General features: G+C 39.9%; 2 protein-coding genes across 8 annotated transcripts; one reads left to right on the forward strand and one right to left on the reverse strand.

Annotated features, from left to right (window-relative positions):
- The first annotated feature begins 342 nt into the window (after positions 1–342).
- On the forward strand, positions 343–12,064 carry LOC142969340 (FXYD domain-containing ion transport regulator 6-like). 6 transcript variants are annotated; one of them, XR_012959123.1, is made up of 12 exons: positions 345–639; positions 2,890–2,949; positions 3,971–3,994; positions 4,217–4,240; positions 5,770–5,844; positions 7,665–7,701; positions 7,799–7,836; positions 7,930–7,966; positions 9,090–9,267; positions 10,170–10,205; positions 11,146–11,183; positions 11,282–11,375. XR_012959123.1 is itself a non-coding variant. In XM_076109189.1 (9 exons), the coding sequence occupies exons 2-8, from the start codon at positions 2,898–2,900 to the stop codon at positions 7,935–7,937; spliced, it is 258 nt and encodes an 85-aa protein (XP_075965304.1). In that variant the 5' UTR covers positions 343–639; positions 2,893–2,897; the 3' UTR covers positions 7,938–7,966; positions 8,040–8,345. The 6 variants fall into 6 exon arrangements, 4 of the variants coding, with proteins under 4 accessions (XP_075965304.1, XP_075965302.1, XP_075965303.1 ...); XR_012959122.1 differs by having other exon boundaries at positions 10,170–11,183; positions 11,282–11,392; XM_076109189.1 differs by lacking the exons at positions 9,090–9,267; positions 10,170–10,205; positions 11,146–11,183; positions 11,282–11,375 and adding an exon at positions 8,040–8,345 and having other exon boundaries at positions 343–639; positions 2,893–2,949.
- On the reverse strand, positions 11,574–19,434 carry nfkbid (nuclear factor of kappa light polypeptide gene enhancer in B-cells inhibitor, delta). 2 transcript variants are annotated; one of them, XM_076109185.1, is made up of 12 exons: positions 19,278–19,434; positions 16,566–16,702; positions 16,438–16,468; positions 15,802–15,977; positions 15,512–15,696; positions 14,935–15,040; positions 14,647–14,793; positions 14,493–14,544; positions 14,173–14,330; positions 13,764–13,880; positions 13,452–13,616; positions 11,574–13,356 (listed from the first exon to the last, which is right to left on the reverse strand). In XM_076109185.1, the coding sequence occupies exons 1-12, from the start codon at positions 19,291–19,293 to the stop codon at positions 13,285–13,287; spliced, it is 1,362 nt and encodes a 453-aa protein (XP_075965300.1). In that variant the 5' UTR covers positions 19,294–19,434; the 3' UTR covers positions 11,574–13,284. The 2 variants fall into 2 exon arrangements, with proteins under 2 accessions (XP_075965300.1, XP_075965299.1); XM_076109184.1 differs by having other exon boundaries at positions 16,438–16,471.
- Between the last annotated feature and the right edge of the window lie 1,426 nt (positions 19,435–20,860).

Below are 20,860 nucleotides of genomic sequence, written 5' to 3' on the forward strand. Positions count from 1 at the left end.
GTTTTCATATAGCTGAGAGAGAACTTTATCTCACTGACGGACTGCGCCGACCGTGAGAGCGCACCAGTGTTTATGCTTTCACTTCACTGCGCTGAGCTTCTCTCCAAAGCCTCCAAATTACACCACAGTGCTACAGGCGCGCTGCTTGTGCCTCTTATATTTCGCTGTTGGGGGAAATGAGCACGATTTACAGTTCATTATGAAATCTGGTTTTACTATCTGTGCTGGCACCAAATCGCATGGGAGTAATATCTCTGCCCAGCAGCACTGTACTGTTGCCCTCCCTGTGCTGTTTATCTCTGCTCAGGGGAGCTCAGGGTAGTTTAAGAAGGAACTCCAGAGGCTGAGCAATCACACACCCCTTTCTCTCGCTCTCTCTCTCTCTCTCTCGCTAATTCCTGAGGCAAGACCAGGGAGGAACAAAGCTCTACTTGGGGGCAAGCGAGTATAGCTAGGAATCTCAACAGAATAATTCCTTTTTAATCACTGCTTTTCATTTTATTTGCAAGCTATAAGAGAAGGTTTTGCGGATCATATTTAATCTCTTGGCTGAAGTAACAAGTGGAAAACTTGTTTATCGAAGTTCGGCTCAGCGGAGGAGAGAAACTCACGTTAGAGCTTACAGGAGGCTGACACACGGTAAGTTCATGTAAATGTCCAAACGTATGCTTTGAAATGAATACATTTCCATAAATACAATGCCAAATATGAATACGGCGGAATATTAGTATTCCAAAACACATCCGCGTGCACAGGATTTTGTCTTGCAGAGCTTTTCCTCCTTTTTTTGTTTCAGCTGGGCATTTTGAACACAACTTCCAACCAATCTCCAACTTCCCACTAAATGGTTCTGTTTCACCGTAGTTTGCTCATAACCACCGCTCATGTTGATCCCACAAATTTGAATCCACAAGCCAACCGTTTTGTAGGTTTCTTTAATTTACCGTGTTGTCAAGCTGCGCTATCCTGCTTGAAAATGCCACACCATTTGAGAAGTTGAATGGGAGTTTAGTATCACACTGTTTACACTTGAGTCCTGCCAGAAAACTGTAGCAAACAACAATGTTCATTAATCGTTATCGCGTGAATCGGCGAGAACAAAAACGTGGAGTCCCAAGTTTTAATTCCCATAGGTCTGTGTCTAAAGCGCTGATATGTGTATTTAAAGTGTGAAAGCACTCATATGGACTTGCCTGTAAGTGTAAATGTAAGCAACCCCGCTATTTAATTACAAACTCTCCATGTTAATCCCACTTTATTAGAAGCCATTGTAATTCATTTTTAAAGTGCCGCTTTATGGGCGTGTTTCCTGTCTCTCCATTCTATTCCTCTACATCACTCAGAAGGCAAACAAACAAGATTATTGGATTAGTTGTTGTTGGAATAACTCACCCTGTATTTGTTTGATTAAACTTGATTGGCAGGCCTTTGTTGTTAATCCTGTTCCCATGGTTGAAGTTTACATTTCTCTCCACTCCAGCTCCATGTTCACACCCCCACTCTAGTCATGGATGAATCCCCAGCGTTGCTCTGGGCCAGGGAGGGAAACCTTGGCTCTGCTAACGTAGGCTTTGATCTTTGCAATGCAAAACATTTTATTCCAGGGCTTAGTTTTTTTTGCCAGCGTGGAGCTAAAGCTGTGCGTACCTGCATTACATTTTGTTGGCGTGCCTTGGGAATTTATTTATATAATGTCGCTGTGAACCTAACAACTGCAACAAGTATGCTCTTTGGTCATGCAGTGCATGTGTGGCGACCTTTGCGGCCAATAAGGAGGTGCAGTCTGGATGTGGAACCTCAACATGGGTGTAAAAAGAGAATGTCCTGGATAACATATAGACAGAAAAACAGCCCCATGGTTCGTGTTCCATTTGTAAACTAGATGACCCAGCAAAACAGGTCCGAACCCACTGACCAAATAGCACTTGCAACACAACACCGGCCTTGCCGTGCACCCCTCAACTCTACTGCTGGAGTACTGAGGCGCTGAGCCTGAAATAGACCCTCTTCTCTAGAGTCAGGAGGCCCTGTTATTTAGAAACGTATCCTGATAACGTAACGCGGTCTAGCCGAGATGGAGCTTTGTGTCCCAGGCATGCTCTCATTGAAGGGGCACAAATGAAACACTTATTCAGATGTATTTTGGGACATGTCAGATCCAGTGTTTTTGGAGCTATATTTCATTTTTATTTTGACTATTCCTTTCGATATAAAACAATTAGAGCTGCAACAATTAATCGATTAGTTGTCAGATATGAAATGAATCAGTTTCAGTAATTTCAAGTCAAATTCTCTGATTCCAGCTTCTTAAATGTGAATATTTTCTGGTTTCATTACATGCTCTGTGACAGTAAACTGAACAACTTTTAGTTGTGGACATAACAAGACAATCATTGACATTTTTAGTCATTTTCTGATATCAAACAACAAATCATTTTATCGAGAAAATATTTGACAGATTAATTGACAATGAAAACGAATCGTTAGCTGGAGCCCTATTAACAATATAGTTTAATGCAAACAAGCAGGTTGGTAAATAAACCATGTTCTTCCATTTCTGATCCCTTACTGTTTTCGGACAACAACTAGTCCTCACTAACCTTAAACTAGCTGTTTGGGAGTTTCTGAGGTATTAGAGGGGAGTTGCGAAAGATTTTCACAACAGCCATCTCTCTGTTCTCAGCAAGGCTGTTTATAAGTTGCAGAGTTATTTTAGTCTAAAGGGAGTCAGTGAGTTACAAAGTTTATCTGTAAGTCGCATAAAAAAAAAGCCTCAACTTTCTTTCACCCCAGCACATTGCCCTCATAAAACAGCAACTACCCCAACAAGTGAGCATGTTTATTACTTGTATTTATTGTTGTGTACTTTTCCTTTTTGTTTCTTATCAGCAGGTACAATGGATCTTGTGGTCTTGGTTGCGTTCAGCTCCTGGCTGGCTCCTGCACTCGGTGAGCATCCGTTTCACTAAACGTGCAGACGCTTTACGCTGTTCCCTCTATGAAACCCAGCTGTGTGAGCGTGGCGTTCTTCAGTCGCTTCCCCTTTCTGTAGCTTTGGTTGTGTTTTTAAGTTCCTTCTACTTAAACCAGCTGATGTGTCTGTATAACATAGGCATTTGGCAGGGAGGTGTTTGGTAAGTTTCCTACATTCCTACTGTCAATGCATGGCCATTTGATTTCCAGTGACCACTTATTTGAAATGGCTGCTTGCCATTGCTCTTGCTGCTTGTTCTCTTTTTGGTCAAATGTGTATAAAAGGCCTTGTCTCGTTGTTAGCATTGCAGAGATGCTGTTTTCAGTATAACTTCCATTTCATATTTTCCATTTTAAATAATTTCATGTCAGGGTTTTGCTACAGCCATGTCAGAATAGTGTAAATGTTTGCATAAACTGCAGTTTGAACAATCATTTATTCACACAGCTGCCAAGTTTCTGGTCTTTGATTTGTTTCTCTTTGAGATAGATCCCTGGTTTTTTTAGTGTCCTCTCTGACTCTCAGGTCTGTTAGAGTCTGACCTTGGTTTTTAAAGGTGGAATAAGTTGCAATAAGCAAACTTACACTTCAAGTCTACTGACATTTGGTTAACAGATTATCATTTTACTGCATTAAACATCAGTTTAAAGTTTATACATAAGCACAACTAGGACTGGCTGACATTTAAAAGCTGTTCACAGTCTGTTGAACATTTTAATGAAAGCTGTAAAAAGAACGCATTAATGATTTGAAATGTTGCCCGGCACAAGTAGAAACGTTATAATGTAACATTTAATGTGCTATTCCAAGCTTAAATGCCCCCCCCCCCCAGACACCTGTGGTCATTATAAACAATTGTTTATAATGTCTGGATTGTTGCCTCTCCACAGAGTGAATTTGCCTCACGACCATCAATGTTACCATTTGCTGACATGCACTTACACCACCATGTGAATGTCTTATAAAGATGAATGATTTTTGCTTCTTTTTTCACAGCCTCAGCGGCAGATGAGGACAAAGGTGGGTATTATTTGAACAGAAGCTTAGACAAGTCAAATTAAGATAAACTGCACACTCATTTTAGCTGGCATATAAATTGGCACACCAAACGGGCTAATGACTAGATGGATGACTGAGGCCCTTAAAGTGCTGAATAGCTGTCATATCATGAGTGCTCTCTGAAGTGTGTCAGTGGGTAAATCTGCTTCTCATTTGTTTCCTCTCTCTGTTCTCTCCTACCAGACAGTGACAGTGCTTTTAATTACGGTGAGTGTTTAGCAGATGAACGGGGCCTTTTAATGTCCGACCCTCTACGCAGGAAACATCTGGGAGTTCCAGATGAGAGAGAGTTTGCATTTTCCACTTGTTTTTTCAGAAGTGACGGAAAACCGTCACCCCGAGGCCAAGCTTCTGGAGTAGTCCCACTGCGAATACTTCTCATACTGTCCCCTGTGTCGTTGATTTTAAGTCCATCTAAGGCACTGACGTGCAAAAAATGACTCAAAGTTTCTATACCGTCAGTGTACTGGATGTTATTTTTTTCAGTTTCATTGGCCAACCCCGGCAGTTAGCGTCGCACTGGTTTCTTTGAGAAGTCAGCGGGATTTTTCCATTGGATTTTGGATTACTGCTGAAAATAAGCTCTGTGACAAACACAAGTTTATGATATTTACACGTTTTGTTCATTAAGATAATCTTCACAAATGAACACCACGAGATTTTTGTATTGTAGACTAAAATGTTAAGATATCTCTTGTGCTTGTGTTGCAAACTGACCAAAAACCCATAAAAAAACCCATTGACTCTGAGAAGAGAGATCCGGAAGTGCAAAATGACAACTCATTTGCAAGTCTTAGGACTCATTCCTGCAGCACTCTATAGGCATTTTTGGAAGTGTTCTCCACACCCATTTTGTACTATTCCAGCCATAGTATGTAGCCCTATTGAAAGACCATAAGCAGTGGTTTCCAACTCAGGGGTAGGGATTTCTTAGGGGGTCCCAAGATATATCTGAGGGGTCACGAGATTATTAACAGGGATAAGAAAGGGGGAAAAATATACTTTTGTTACACAAATTTATGTTTATTTTTCTCAGATTTGTCTTTTTTCTTATGAAGTTGTGGGTATTTTCATCTCCTCTGACCTTCCTTAGAATTAAACAACCTTAGGTCAAAGTGTTTGCAAGGGATCTAACATATGCCATACCTCATTTTAAGAGGTCACAAGCCAAAAGGTTTTGGAACCACTGCACTAAAGGATTGATGAACAATTCTGGCAGCTAAGAAAACAACAGTAGCCAATTCTTACTCTTTTTTTTCCCATAAAAAAACAATATTTGTTTTAGTTTATTGTAGTCAATATGTATTTGCTAATGTCTGCAGATAGTTGCCATCTTGCTAGGTAACTTGTTAACTAAACAACACAATGCTTGATGCATGTTCACAAAGCTGTGATCCCCATAAACGGTATGTTATCATTCATGTCATAAACAAGCAGACCCTGTCCCAGACTAACTGCTCCCTTGATTTTGTTTCAATTGATGGAAACACAGACATGTCATATTGCTTCTACAGAGTTAAATTTGGCCATGGTGTTAACAGTTTTGGTGACTGCAGCTCACAGGAATTTGTGGTGTCCCGTGACCATCAGGGGGCTGCAAAAAAATGTCTGCAATGCTGCTCTTGACTCAAAATGTGGTAAAAAGCTTAAAAGCGTATGGTATTTTGTATCTCAAAGCTGACACATGTTACCATGCACTTCTGCAAACATAACAAAGAATTTTGTTTTCATTTCAGATTACGAATCTCTGAGAATCGGTGGCCTGGTTTTCGCAGTGGTACTGTTCATCATGGGGATCCTCCTCATTGTCAGTAAGTGTTTGACCACCTTAAGTACACAGCGGATGTGTAGTGCTGAGTGTCAGCCGTCACCACACTGTGATCCCTGTATGTGTGCAGTGACCTCGCAGTCTCTCTCAGAGGTCTGAAAGGGAGGCACACTGATGCTCACAATCCCAGCATTCAATGGTCATGGTCCGTGCATCAGAGCAATTTGCCCTTTACATCTTATCCCTTTCCTCAATCATAGTGTCCTTCCAAGGTTCCTTCTCCTCAACTGCCTGCACATGCGGTCACTGCCAGTGCTAGCCCTCAAACCAAAACCAACCAATAAATAATTAATTGGGACCCAAACACTCTGCTTCTGTTAGTCAAAACCACTGTGGATTCCTAACTGCACTCTATGAAGTCGTTGTATTTACACTAAAATGATGATGGTAAAAAAAAGCCCACACTGACACAAGTTAAAAGAGTGGAGCTTGCCATCACAACTAAATTATTGATCGGTCATTAAATACACAGAGTTACAGTAGATGCCGGCTTAATCAAAGGTTTTCTCACTGTAATGTGTTTGTTCACATCTGTAATCTCTTCTCCAATTTTTCATTTTCTCAAGCAATACAAAATACAGATTTATCATTTTTCATACAATAACTCTTAAATTACTTGTGAATATAAAAGTTATCGATTGGGCCTTTTAGGTTTTGAACAACGTCAACTGATTTTGTCAAATTAATCCACAATCATGAAAGTGTGACACACAGGCAAAGCATAAAACACAACATAAAGAGGCATATCAAATATTGCATTTAAAACATCATTGATTGCAACAGGTACCCTCTGGCGCCTCTCAGTGTCAAAGTCAGTGAGTAAAGGAGGAGTGTTATCTTTCAAGATGCTTACAGCTTTATTCTTAGTCCTGAGAGTATGTAGGTCACTAGTCTAGTCCGGGATTTCCCAATATTTTGCTAGCCTACTATTCTAGCAAGTACACGTCTTAGTCAACTCTTCAGGTATAATAGCATGTCTCTGTTTATGGGCAGCTTCTTAATCAAAGTATTGTACATTATTTCTAATACGAGCTACATTTTGTCTTTGAAGACGATAAAGACACGTTCCTTCAAAAAGGTGTATGCAGTATCTTTAGAGAAGCTTAGATTAGAGAGTACTTGGATATCTGAAAGCTGTTTCAACAGGTTGACCATGAAGTTCAGCTGCCCAAACTGAAAAACCCTGCACTGTGCAGATAATCATACATAGTTATTAACCTACATGACACGGCTCACATGTGTAAAAAGAGCCTGTCTGGTGGCTATATAGGCTGCTTCACTTTAGGTTTCACCCTTCAGTAGGAGACTATATACAGCCACGTCATCGCAATAACTTTATCAAAATGTTATTTCGTTTACAAGGAGAACAATAATGAGCAGAATGGAGTCTTGCAGCACATGTTTTGTGAATGCATTTAACATCTATGATGTGTATAGGCAAACTGAGGTGCATCTAAATATCATAACCAAAGATGTTGAACGGCAAAACTCTTTTGCAGATTTTCACATGATATGAATGCTGTTGGCTGAATGTTCTTCAACACACTGGCTCCTGTATTGTGGGGAAAGTTCAACAAGCAAACATATAAGGCCTCCCAAGACGTGCTGGCCAGATGGGTTTATTGGCACAAGCTCAAGACTGTAATCATGCACCCATCAAGGCTTGGAACAACCTCGTCCTCTATTAATAGCCTAAAGGGGGTGGTGTTCGGGGACTGTTAAAGCGGCATACATTCTTTTTATGATGTCTCATGTTCATTTTGTCGCAATTTTTTTTCTTGTGTTTTACCCCCAAAACAACAGCCCGAAAATGTACCTGTTCATCAGGTGACAAGTCAAGGTGAGTGAAGTCGAAGTAAAACCTGTAAAAACCAGACCCTTCTCTGCAAAACGGATAAAGCATCCCTCCAGCCTGATTATCTGTTAATAATCCTCAGGTCCAGAGGTCCTGATGTGGAACCAGGTGTTCCTCGGGGTAAATATTTTTCTTTCTATTATAATAACTATATCAAGTAGATTTATTGCCTTTCTTTTGAAATAAAACAGTAATCTAAAACTCTTTCCACAGCTTCGTAGACACAAAGACAAAGAGCAACGGAGATCTGGTCAGTGTCTTGTAAACATCTGCGAATCTATTTGCTGCAAAGGGAGGCTAAAAGCGATTTTTTTTTTTTTCAGAACAACTCAATCTTGTCCTCCACCTCTTTCCCACAGTGTTATCGACTTACCATTAGGTGGCAGCAAATACCTTGATCACAGCAGAGGACAATCTTTCCATGAACACAACAAGCTTCCTTCAATTTCTTAGTGCTGCTGTGCTCCTTTTTTTTTTCCTTTTTAATGTTTTTATCATCAATTGCTGTTATTAGATAATGAGCCAACTTTATATGGTGGTAGTGTAGTGTGGTAAAAGTGTGATTCTCATTTGTATTTTTATGACTTTCAGATTGATGCAAAATATTAAAACACATCTTTGAAAAGGTTCCTTCTGCTTTCATGCATCGTTCTTTTGTTCTCTGCCGTTAGAAGTAGACCAGCAGCGGACAGCCCTCTATTTTGCTGCACTCCCACTTCTGCTGACTCTGCAGACACTTCAGTTACACATGCAGTAGTAACCACCAGCAGTGAGACTGTGAATGATTTATGTGCTGCACTATGCAGTATACTTGGAAAGGGGCTGTCTTTAAAAAAAAAAAAAAAGACTTAATTTGACATATCCCTCTTTTCAGTGCTGTTTTTATTGGCAGATTTTCAACCGTAGTGATTATAGCAGCCCCTGCGAGAGCAAAAGCTGCGTATGCAGACTGTATTTTCTCCCTGGTGTTGCAGGGACGGTCTGACTGCACTGCACAAAAGAAAGCACATGGAATAGAAAATGGTGCATATTGAGCATGCAAGCAACGTTTCTAAAAGGCATTATAAACTACAAACTGATGAGAATCTGGTGCAAAATCCACAACACGGACAGATTACAGCATCGATTGTTAAATATCCAAAATATCTTAATTTATTCACACATGCAGTTAACACCCCCCCATACTCTTGCATGCTCCACAGAAGACTGTATGATACTCAGTAGACTGTTATACATACTACCTTATAGTAGCATTACATTAGCTGTTTACCCTTTTATTCAATGTAATTTTGGGCTACTGTGGCGACCCACTATCCCCTGTAGTACTGGCAGATCTGGCACTCTGTGGGTGTAACCCTTCGTTGTGAATGCAGTGTTTTGCTGTGGCCACCAGAGGGTCCCTGCTGAGTTTGCAGAGAGGGTTCTTAAGCAGTTCTGCATGCTGTCCTGTCCAGCTACCTCGATTCATATCCAACCTTAAACTGCATCCTGCTAAATTTCTGGGAGACGGAGATCCTCTACATCTCTACAGTGCAGCCATGGCCACCACAGGTTTGACTGCTTTTTTCTTCTTTTGTGTGATTTCCAAGGGTGTAACATGCATGAAACAGTTTGTCAGACTGTCTCAGTTTAGAATGAAATACTTGTTTGGTTATTAAATGTGTAATCATTTTTTTTGATTTGTCATTTAATTTGAATGAAGAAACCAATTGTTTTAGTTTCATACGCATCTTTGATTATCCTGCTGCATTGTTGCTTCAGTGCCAAGAGCCAATTTACTCGTGATGCATGGATCAGTGTTATAACAAAGGGAGTTTTTCCGCAAACTCCTCACTGCGATGAATAAATGAACAATACTTAACATGTTTCTCTCAAACTGTAAAGTCTTTGTGGCAGAGAGAAAACAGCGGAAAGAAATACGAACTGCCAGCTCAGCCACTTGGGTGTGAGGCTTCAGCATCAATGCAAGCCGCAATATCGACGCCCAGATACTCTAACAATCTGGCATCGGTGTAGCCTAAACACGCTTATATTTGCAAAATCACTGTGTTGGTTGAGAGTAGAGTTTTCTTTAACAGTGTTAATGGGTCAAAAAAGATAAACATAGCAGTCATTTCAAGTGGCTTCTTCAACTTTTTTATTGAATCTCTCTTTGTTTCTCTGCTGCTGTGACGATACCCCTGTATCTTGCTGCTGGCTTGGAACCCACTTTTTTAATGGTGCGTCTTTTTCTGCTGAGCAAAGATGCTGCATTGAGCTCCTCTCAGTGGACAAAAAAAAATACTCCTGAGGGGTTGTGTAGTCAAGCCTGCAGATCTGAAGAGCTGCAAACCTTGCTGTCTATATGGTGCTGAACTGAACACACCTTTTAAGCTTATTGCTGTCCCTGGAGCCGCACCCGAAGTAACATTTTTAGTCTGTTTTCTATAACCGCCCCTTCTCTGTCTCTGCAGAATCTATGTTTCCAGACCGAAGTGACTTTGATTATGGTAAGATATACACCATCTTCTACTTTCATAAATCAAAAACACCATGTAAAACATATGATATTTTGTACTTTTTACTACAGTATGTTTCACGTTCATAATAAACCCACCCCTATAAAGTCCCATGCGGTTATGTCCCTTGTAGATTATGAGACATTGCGGACTACGGGGGTTGTCCTTGCAGCAATCATGTGTGTATCTGGCATTGTAATAGCCCTCAGTAAGTTGAGACTTTCTCTCACATAATACTTGAATACAGAGGCTTAATCATGTATACGTGATCACCTGTACCTTTGTAACTAATCTATCATTTTCCAAACAGGTAAAAAATTCACAAATTGTGTAAAATCCTCATCCAAGTAAGAATTGTGCAAAGCTCAGTGGATGATCCGCCTGCGCATGCTGTATGAATTTGACTTGAAGGGAATACCCGACCAAACATCTTCCTGTTCTTTGACTAAAACTGAGTTTCCCACAGCTTTTCCTATCCCTGCCCTGGATGCCTGTTCTCAGAATACCCCCATTCCTTCTTCTGCATACCCCAAAACACACTTCCAACACATTAAACATTTTTTCACGCAGAACCTCGTATGACAAATGACGTTCTCTTTATCGCAGTGCTTGCTCCTAAAATGTATGCATCACACTCCTCGTGTGTTGGTAGTGACTGGGTATATTGATCTGATATGAACTGATTGCATGCCGCTTCTATGGCGAGATGAGATGAAAGACGAGGGCTGCTACTTCTCAGTTACCTCAGAACCCTGTGGCTGCAACTGTTTTTGGATCCTGTAACCCGGATAATGTATACTCGTGATCAAATCCAACTCCAGCTCCAAGTTGAAGTTGTGGCCACAGTTTTCAATCTTTACTTCAGTAATCAGTAATCCTAAACAATTAAAACAATTCAGATACTTACTAATTTCACTTTTTCTGTTTGCAGTTCCAGCTCATCTGGTACCCAAATCCCAAAGACAGAGGGTAAGTTCACTTCACTGTTCAGGATCATTATGTGCTTGAATTCAATTATGTTCACTTTCTCTCTGCAATTCTGATATTTGTTTCCTTTTCTTTTGCAGTGCCTCCTCAAACTGTATAGAAAATATAGTATCTACTTGAAATGGAGGCCATCGTTACAGGAACCACGCCAGCGAATACACACACACACTGATTATTTATGGCCATCCTGTTTGGCTGATATACCTCTGCCAGCGAGATGATCAACAAGGTTTTCCAAAGCATCCTAACCTGGTTTTATTGAGTCTCCCATGGAATTATGTAGAAAGTCTTACAATAAGTGATCAAATATCAGATTGTTCATTAATATGCGAGTGTTGGGAATAAAAGAAGAAAAAAAAATATGACCAACCATGAAACTTGAATGGGTACTTTTAATCAAACAAATGCAATAATTGTTGTCTCTCTTCTTTACATCTGACTCCTGTAAAACAATTAAGTTAAGAGCATGATTGAATATTCATAAACAAGCGAAATCTCCCGATCGAAAAAAAAGGAACTGCACGCATTGATCAATTGTCTGTTGTCGTTATTTTTCTTCATTTCTGTTGATATCTACTTTTTCTAGCATGACAAAATAATGAAGAAACGAATAAACAGAATAGGCAAAAATTGAACATGCTAAAATGAAATAGCTAGCATAATACATTGATGAAAAGTAAAAGACAATGTTCAGTTATGTATTTTATTTTATAATGCTTTGGAAAATTATGTAATACAGTGTTTGAGTTTGCTTATTAGTAATTTATTCTGTTTGAATCTCAAGGCAAAGGTACGAATCATTATGTTACCTGTAAAGCTGGAAAATGAAACCCCTGTTTCAAATAAAGGTCTTGTCTAGTCAGGATGATTTTATCAGTGTCTTATTATATACAATATACAATATTAGTATTAGGTTGTTTATTTATGAGATTGATATTTCCTGTGTACTTTACAGGAATTTATATCATCTTACAGAGATGACACATAAGTGAGAGGCAGCTCGAAACCTAATTAATCTCTCAAATTACAACAAAAAACAAACCTCATTTCATCTGTGACTAAGGTTTATTATCATTGCAGTAAACCTCAGTGGAAATTATGTTCGACAATTATAATCCTCTTGACACTATCCCTTTCTAGTGGGATGATGTATTTTCCATCTTGGAAAACATTTAGATGGAGCTTTAAATACAAGTGTTACTGTACCTTTATTCATGACTCATGACTAAAATGTACAGTTAGTCAGACAATTTCTCACCTGACTTACTCATGTAATTACTCTGGAAAAGAACATTATTTGTCACAACCAGTTTCAAATACATAATAGTTTTACATACAGTCAAGTTTCTTTTCCCACAAAGAAAAGTTGTACTTGATGTTACACATGTAAGTATGATGCATACAGACAGAGAGTTAAATCATGTGATAGCTCCTTTTCATTTTAACCACAAACATTCTTAACATAAGCACAGATGCTGACCGAAATCAAAACCATCACTCAGTGTATCAATATGATAACTTGTCATGATGGGGGGGGGGTTGACAAGAGTGTCAGAGGGGTTTCAGGGACATTGTCCTGGAGGTCATACAAACGATTTCATAGAAATCAACGTTAAACTGGGAGTGTAGCCTGTCAGAGAAACGAATACCACTCCACCTTCCACAGCGACGTCTATAGCCTCTGCTGTTAGTAGATGCTCTTCAATTCTGTTCGTTTAATAAAAGCTTTCATTTCCAAAAGTTAAATATCCATTTTGATAAAAATAAATACATAAATTAAAATGTCTGTTATAGTCAGAACAGTTTAAACATTTTGGAATGAAATTCTTTGCCGACACATGAATAATTCGGCCTATGCGTAGAAAAATAAATAGAGCCTTTTTTACAGACACCAAATCGCAGGTAATTTAAGATTCATGAATTATATCCAGAGATTAATATGACAAACTAGTTTGTTAACAATATATAGGCCAGAGATTCCCAAAGCAACATAATAATAAACTGTAAATCCCCTTCTTAACAGAGGCAAACGTCTTAACAACTCATTCCCTCCAAATGGGGATTACAAGTGGGGATTTCCATGTCATTCCTGGTCCTGCAAGGACACGATACGTCGACGAGAGGAAGCACTTCGTTTCTTCAGCATGAGCTTGAGCTAGAAATTGAAACATACATTAATGATAACTAACCCTTGGCAAAAACTGAAACAGTGCACGTCTGGCTGGCTGTTAACAATGATGTGCTGCTCACCTGCTCTCCCTGGAGGCCGCTCTGCAGCAGATGAGCCGGCTGGTCGTTCTCCAGGTTGCGGATACTGGGATCGGCTCCTCTGCGCAGAAGCAGCTGCAGGATCTCCTCCTGGTGGGGGTTAACATGGAGACCTGCTGCCATGTGTAAAGCCGTGTGACCATGCGCCTGTATGCAAAAGGGGGGAAATGCAGCATGACTCAGACTGTTTATAGTCAGGTATGTATACAGTATATACTTTGAAATTCACATAAACCCACAAACACTTGCATTTTTAAAATCCAGTTTTGAGTTTTGTGCCAGAGTGGGACTCACTTTCAAGTTGACAAAGTCTTTCATGTTCGGCAGGGGAATCCTCAGCAGATAAGTCACCAGATCGATGTTCCCTTCCTTTACTGCCAAGTGCAGCACCGTCTTGTTACTTTTGATTTCCTGGAAGTGGATGAGTGAAAACCGCAAGTCAGACTGAAACATTTAAGTGTCAAACAAGGCTGACAAACCAAAACAGGGAGTAGTTGGGGGGTTAATGGTTTGTCATCATGGTTGGATAAAACCTGGGCACTTCCCCTATGAACTGATAATTCTGACTGAAAGGTCAGGGTTTAACATATTGAACTCCATACCTGACTGCTGACAGACCACCTACTAACATGTCTCTACTGTGACACTTATATGCTTATTACTTGCTCACATGACATTCAGAAAAGGGAGAGCTATATTGCACCTGGCTGAGTAGGAACGCCCCGGCAGTGAGAAGCATCTGTACACAGGAGAGCTTCTCCACAGCCTTGGTCTGAAGACCAACATCTGCCAGCCCACTGTTGGACAACGCCTTCATGGTGACACTGTGAGAAATGGCTGCGCAGTGCAGAGGAGTCATACCTGAGGCAAAGAAGAAGACACATGTAACGTTTCAATTGAGGCTCTAATGATGTAAATACTTTGGAAATGGTGCTAAAAACATAGTCCAAATTATAATGTATGTCTAGGTTAACAATACTCTCCTGTTGGCTAATCATTTGCATTGTAATAACATTAAGTTACCCTCAAAATTGCGGGCCTCCAGGTTGACAGCCGGCCTGCTGGACAGAATTGCCTGCAAAAGAGGAATCATTAAGGTCTGCTTGGTATAACCCACATTTGTATGACTTGCTGTGATAGTCATGCCAAATAAATTGATTAGTAGTGCTGCCTTTACCTGAAGAACCCCAGGTAAACCATAGTCGGCAGCCAGATGAAGGGCAGTTTGTCCTTTATCATCACAGGCATTGATGTCCGTTCCAAAGGACAGCAGATCTTGCACAATCTCTGGCTGGTTTGCCGTCACCGCCACCAGTAAAGCAGTCTGCACAAGCACATTAATTAAACAACTCTATTTTGAGAAATTATCATCCTGCGCTAATGTTTCTCGTTAAAACATTTTTTTTAAAGTATGTTGTGTCAAAAAGAGCAATTTGCAGACTTTGGAAGATTTTTTTGTGCATACCTTTCCCTTGTGCTCTTTGGCATCAAGCCCGCCTATATCCCTGAGCCTCTCTGCAGCAGCAAAGGCACACTCCCTGAGCCCCTTGGCAGTGTAGATGTGCAGGATGCTGAGAGAACAAGAGCACACCATACATTTGTTTTAAGTTTGGCAGGAGAGTCGTGGTAATCCTTGAAACCAATTTCACACTTTTTCCTTTCACAGATGAATTTGTCTCTCCATTTTATATAATCATCGAGCATGAGAGGCTGACTCATTCACATCTTTTGGTTTTCTTAATCTTTGTGGGATTACAGAACTGCAAACGTGGCTCTCACTTTTAGCTTGTGACTGAAAACGAAACCCCTTAGTAAATAGATAAATTGTGTGCTCACATATGCGCATTCACACACAGTGGTGATGTCAGCAGTGTGTGTGTGTGTGTGTGTGTGTGTGTGTGTGTGTGTGTGTGTGTCTCAAAGAAAATTGAGAAGGCCCATATTTGTCAGTTAACTTGTCGTCTCTTTCTTGGGCTTCATTAGCACACATATAATCCACACGGCACATTCTCACACACATGTAGCCACTCATAAGCACTCACGTGTCTCCGTCTTCATCCTGCCCAGTAGCTCTGCTGTAATCCATCCCGTTGAGCAGCATCCTGGCCTGTTCCAGCTTGGTGGCGTCCATTGACGAACCAAAGCTCAGCTGTGCGGTCTGACTGGAGCCCAGAAGGGACCAAGACGAAGACATGTCGGGATCTGTGACTCCACTCATCGGGCACTCCTGCTCAGGAGAAAACAGGTAATAAAGGTCAAACCATCATACAGGTATGATCCAGATACGTACAACATGTTAGTAGAAAGTCCACATTTACAGGATTTCTCTTACGTAAGTTTGAGTCATTGTGTCTCCATATCCCGGGACCTGCTGCTGTGTGCAGTATTGGCTGTAGGCTGCAGCGTAGCTGGCTTCTGGATGGCTGTGGTAGTAACCGACTGCAGACTCTGCTGCAGGGGTCCACTGCTCATAGCTCACTGCCATGTCTGAGTAGCTGCTTGATGCACCTAAAATGGAAAGGACTCAGTCAGTAATGTTACAACATTATGTTCAAGATAAAATAACAGGTCTGGTGATGTTTCACAATTTTGTTATTGCCAACAAATCCCATGAAAAGACCAAAAACCACAAAGTGTTAGTCCGTCCCTAAATACTTTCTGACTTCCCCACCCTGTCCCAAACCATAGACATACATCCTAATAATAAACAGGTCAAAAACACATAATTCATTTTTAATTGGTGTATTTTTTGGAGATAGTGTATGTGTAATTGCCTCCATGTGTCCATGTTCATCTTAATGATGGAACATGTCACCCAAAGTGACAGTGGGGCTAATTCAAGCATTTTTTTTATACTTTTTGGACAGAAATGAAGCTCTACGTCCCAGAGGAATGAGCTATATCAGGCCATAAAGAATATCAACAGGCTTTTCCTTTAAGTGTTGTGCAGAAGTTGTCCTACTCTTACCTGTACAGGTAAACTGTTCTGCTGAAGGTAACTGCTGGGAGAATGGAAGAAAAAAACAAACATCAACAGTCACATCTTTACGATATAACATTTAGTGAGATGCTGATCCCCTCTGTGAGCTGCCTTACTGCAACAGTAGTTGGAGGAGCAGGACTTGTGCTGGCCGTAGAGCAGGAGGGTGGGACAGACGTTGTCTCACGCCTTCTCTTCTGCTCCAAGAGTTTCTTCACTGTGGGCAGACTGCAACACTGCTTCTCTTTTGGCGCTGAAAAGGGTCAATAGTAAAGGAATGACTATACGGTCATGTGTTTTGTTCACATGTGACGGACATAATAGACGGATACATTTTGGAAATGCAACAGTTAGGGCTGCAGCGAATTACTTTATATAATTATCCATGTATCTGCAGGTTATCTTTTATAAGTATTGATTCATTCTTTGATATATAAAATGGTTTGTCCATCCAACAGTCAAAATCCCAAATATATTTCATTTAGAATTCTATCAAACATAGAGCTGCAAATAGATCGATTATTCAGCTCTCTCTTTTTATGGTTATGCATCACAAAATATGTCAGTTAGAAAATAAATAGCAGATAATGTAAAGTATGGGCAGCCTCTCTGTGTATGCAAGTTCTAATCTCACTGGAGTATATCAACATTTTACTTTATATCTCATCAAGAGAGGCTTTGGTTTATTAAAGCAGTAAAAGGCTTAGATTGTAATTAATGCAGGGCAGAATAAAGTCTTCGAGTGGGATAATAACATTACAATGCCATCTCTTAAATGAGTCCGCCTGCTCACTTTCTCCACTGTGGCATTTTTCTGCGCCTCCTTAGACAAAAGTACATCAAATAGAAAATATCAAATCCATTATACTATGAGTATGTTTTCCTCTGCTGATAAAAAATAAGTATAATTTCCATTAAACAGGTGAGAAAAATAGGAAAACATATTGCAAAACAGAATTCTGATGTTTCCAGCTGACATGACGTGACCACACAGGTTGTTTCCTCAAAACCTTCACCCCACACGTGAAAGATAAAGTGATATTTCCACCTTGTCTGTGGAACCGGAGTACAAAGATAAAGCTCTGAGAAACCTCTTCCATTAGGAACACAGATCGTGCGGCCGTGCAAAACCAGACAGATTCATCAGAAAACCTATTGCATGGGATTGCCACAGCTTATTTTCTATGACATCTTCCTGTCTCGCTCCGTTACGCTAACAGAAAAGGCAAACCACATCTTCCTGTCTTCGGTGTGTCACAGGCACGTCACCTCGACACGTGTGGCCGCCTTGTGCTTTCTTTTGCACCTACATGTCCCGGAGGCCGAGCACGAAGAAGAGAGTTATGTTCCTGTGTCATTTATCTTGTTCTTCTTGCCTGTGAATGTTGACTGCTGTGTTGCGCCACACAGGGACAATATAGCTCTATTCTCCAGAGCAAATACAAAGAAGGTATACTTCCAAAAACAAAATATGCAAATTCCACCAGCGAGAGAGAAATGTGAGTTTGTGGAGATTAGATTTCTGTCTGGTAGTCGCATCTTTCAACAGCAACACTTTCACTTCCAGCTGAAAACCTGTCCCAAACAATAAGGCCTTGTGCTGCTGTGTGTGTGACCTGCCCGCACAATATCATAAAGGTCACTTTATCAGAATAAATGACATCAGTCAGTACATTTCAGTGAAGCCAGGTTTAATTTTCAAGTTCAGAAGGTGTTACTATAGGTTACTCAATCATGACTCATTTGATCTTTACAACAAAAGGAAGAAACCTTTGGCCTTTTTGTTACTGATGATGTAATGCTGCAAAATGTAACAACACAATCGATATCAAACAGAAAATTACCATACGATAGAAGTTGCCCAAGACTTTACAGTCTGACACATCAGCTGAGAGAAACTAGAAGTGAGGAAATGGCTTTTAGTTTCTCTAAGAGTAAGAGGACATCTTAGCCCACACACACATATATACATGTTGGGTTTGCTTAAAGTGCCCCCACACTGCTTTGGGCTACTCTGTGCAATATTCAAATAGGAGTTGTGGAAACCCCTGGACATTGAGTCATGTGTGTGGGAGGTTGGGGATTCCGACGACCTTTCTCTTTTGGCTTACTGTGTACAGAAAGAAAGAAGCAGTGCGGAGCCAATTTCCTCATTTTGTGGTATAACCGAGCCCGGCAAGACAGAGAAGATATGTGATCACTCAAGCCTGTGTCAAAGAGGGCTTGAACAAACAAAGCTAAGTCGTCACGTCACAAAGTTTGTTTGTCTGGCATTAATCAAAAGGGGAAATGAAAACAACAAGCAGGGGTGTAGGTGTATCAGGGTTTCCCCAAATAATGTCCAGACTCTTGGATTCACCAGAATTATGCTGTCATTCAACAACAACTGAAAGAAAGGCTGAAGGTGTCACTGAACTATATTAAATCTAAAATATACACATTGTCCTTTTGGTTAGAAAACACAGTCTAACATTAAAACACAGTTACAGTTTACAAAAGCTCAAATCAGTGAGATTTAAGGTCCACAGTTCTAAATAGTTCTAAATAAAGTCAAACCTGATTCTATCAAATGTGTTTACGATGGAGGGATAATGTGTAATGTTGTAGACAAATACAATCAATTAGTTTTCATCATACTGCTGCCACTAACACAATAACACATTACTGTATGTTGAAAACAAGTATGTTCAGCAATGCAGTAACTTGAAAAACGATTAGTTGTCATCATTACTGTCAGCATTATAAATCTGCACTCAATGAACAAATCATACCAGCGGTGACACTTGTAGTCTGCACATAATTAACAAATCAAAAGCACATGTACTCACATTTATCAAAGTGCATGTCAGAAACGGTTTTGCTTTGAAATCTTCAACAGGTCGTCCTCTCGGTCACCAGTCTGTTTCAAAAGGTGATGAAGTGATTTACAGCGCCGGAGCGATCTGTGATGTTCTGTGATCAAGTCTGACTGGCTTGTTGTCTTATCGCCGCCTGCTTGTACACACAGAGCACGTTGTTCCCCATCACCGCCCCCAGCTGTGCTCAACGCCCACTAGCAAAGGGGAAGCCACACACATGTCGAACCACGGCAGGGTAGAGAATGAAATATGATGCGAAAAACAGTTATTAACAACAAGTATACAAGTTAAACACAAAGGTACAAGGGCACAATGGTGGAGGAAGTATTTAGATCATTTAATTAAAAGTAGGAATAGCGTTATGTCGAAATACATTTTTATGAGTAAAAGTCATGTTGTTAACAAACTGAAAGCACAGAGGTACTATCATAAAAATGTATTCCAACATTAAATGTAGAAGTATTGCGCTGAATGGCTCCCATCAGTACATTAGTACTATAATATGGTTGTTATAATACATGAAGTGTAAGCAACATTTTAACAGCTTTATTAGCTGGTCCAGGCTTGCAATTTTAACACACTTTAACAAATGAATTGTTGGGTTTAATTATCATATGTTATATACTGATCTCATGTTTCTGTGTTAAATGTTAACCTGGAAGTAAAACAATAAGTAACTATCACTTTAACTTTCAAGTAAATTTAGTGGAGTAATAAGTGGAGTACACTATTTGCCCCAAAGTAGGTAGCACTATGAAGAAGTGACCAAGACTGCCTTAAAATTGTACAGTACTTAAATAATTGTACTTTACTCACTCAGTCAGTCAGTAACTCAATAAATCAAACAATTAGTCAAAAAGTTTTCAGTGCAATGTTACAATACTGAATGACAAACAATAAATACATTATTCAATAACGTTTTGTATCTCAATAAAAGAGACATGACCAACACAATGTAATTGAACCACGAATTACTACTACTACTAGCAATAATACTTTATTTATGAATAAATAAATGGACTAGCTTTTTTTTACCCCCAAAAGGAAGATATTGTTGATGAAAACTCTAACTCAATCAGTGTAAAGTCTACATTTTCTGCCAATCAACTAATAGAGTTTACTCCTTTATTAAGAGCAGTGTGTAAGACTCACTGTCTGAAGCTCGTGTTTGTCTATTCTGGGCAACATGGCGGACTCTGTGAAGAGGACCTGCCTACTATGTAGATATGGGCGGCTCTTTCTAAGGTAATGAAAACACAACTATTCTTACTTTCAGATGATTAAACACTAAAGAAAACATCATTACCAATAATATATTCCATTTCTGCCTATGAATTCCCCTAATCCTACACAGTGCTCCTTCAGCACAAATGTTCACATAATGAAAGTAAATGTTTTCAGCTTTAGAAAACATACTTGTTATGCCATCTATTGATGTACCTGTCAATCGATATTACATTGAGAGCAGTTTCTTCTCCTGTGTTTTGAATTTTGATATTAGTTAGGCTACTGTTTTGTGTATTTGTCTCTCAGGTTGTGTATTTCGTGAACTC

This window comes from Anarhichas minor, unplaced genomic scaffold (genome assembly GCF_050575085.1).
Source record: "Anarhichas minor isolate MPS153535 unplaced genomic scaffold, ASM5057508v1 ptg000041l, whole genome shotgun sequence".
NCBI lineage: Eukaryota > Metazoa > Chordata > Actinopteri > Perciformes > Anarhichadidae > Anarhichas > Anarhichas minor.

Coding starts and splice junctions, on each gene's coding strand:
- LOC142969340 (XM_076109186.1), top strand. Junction 10,423..11,145: donor TGGCATTGTAATAGCCCTCA/GTAAGTTGAGAC, acceptor TTCTGTTTGCAG/TTCCAGCTCATCTGGTACCC. Junction 11,184..11,281: donor CCAAATCCCAAAGACAGAGG/GTAAGTTCACTT, acceptor TTTCTTTTGCAG/TGCCTCCTCAAACTGTATAG.
- nfkbid (XM_076109184.1), bottom strand. Junction 16,472..16,565: donor CTCCTCCAACTACTGTTGCA/GTAAGGCAGCTC, acceptor CCATTCTCCCAG/CAGTTACCTTCAGCAGAACA. Junction 13,357..13,451: donor GCGGCCTCCAGGGAGAGCAG/GTGAGCAGCACA, acceptor TTCAATTTCTAG/CTCAAGCTCATGCTGAAGAA.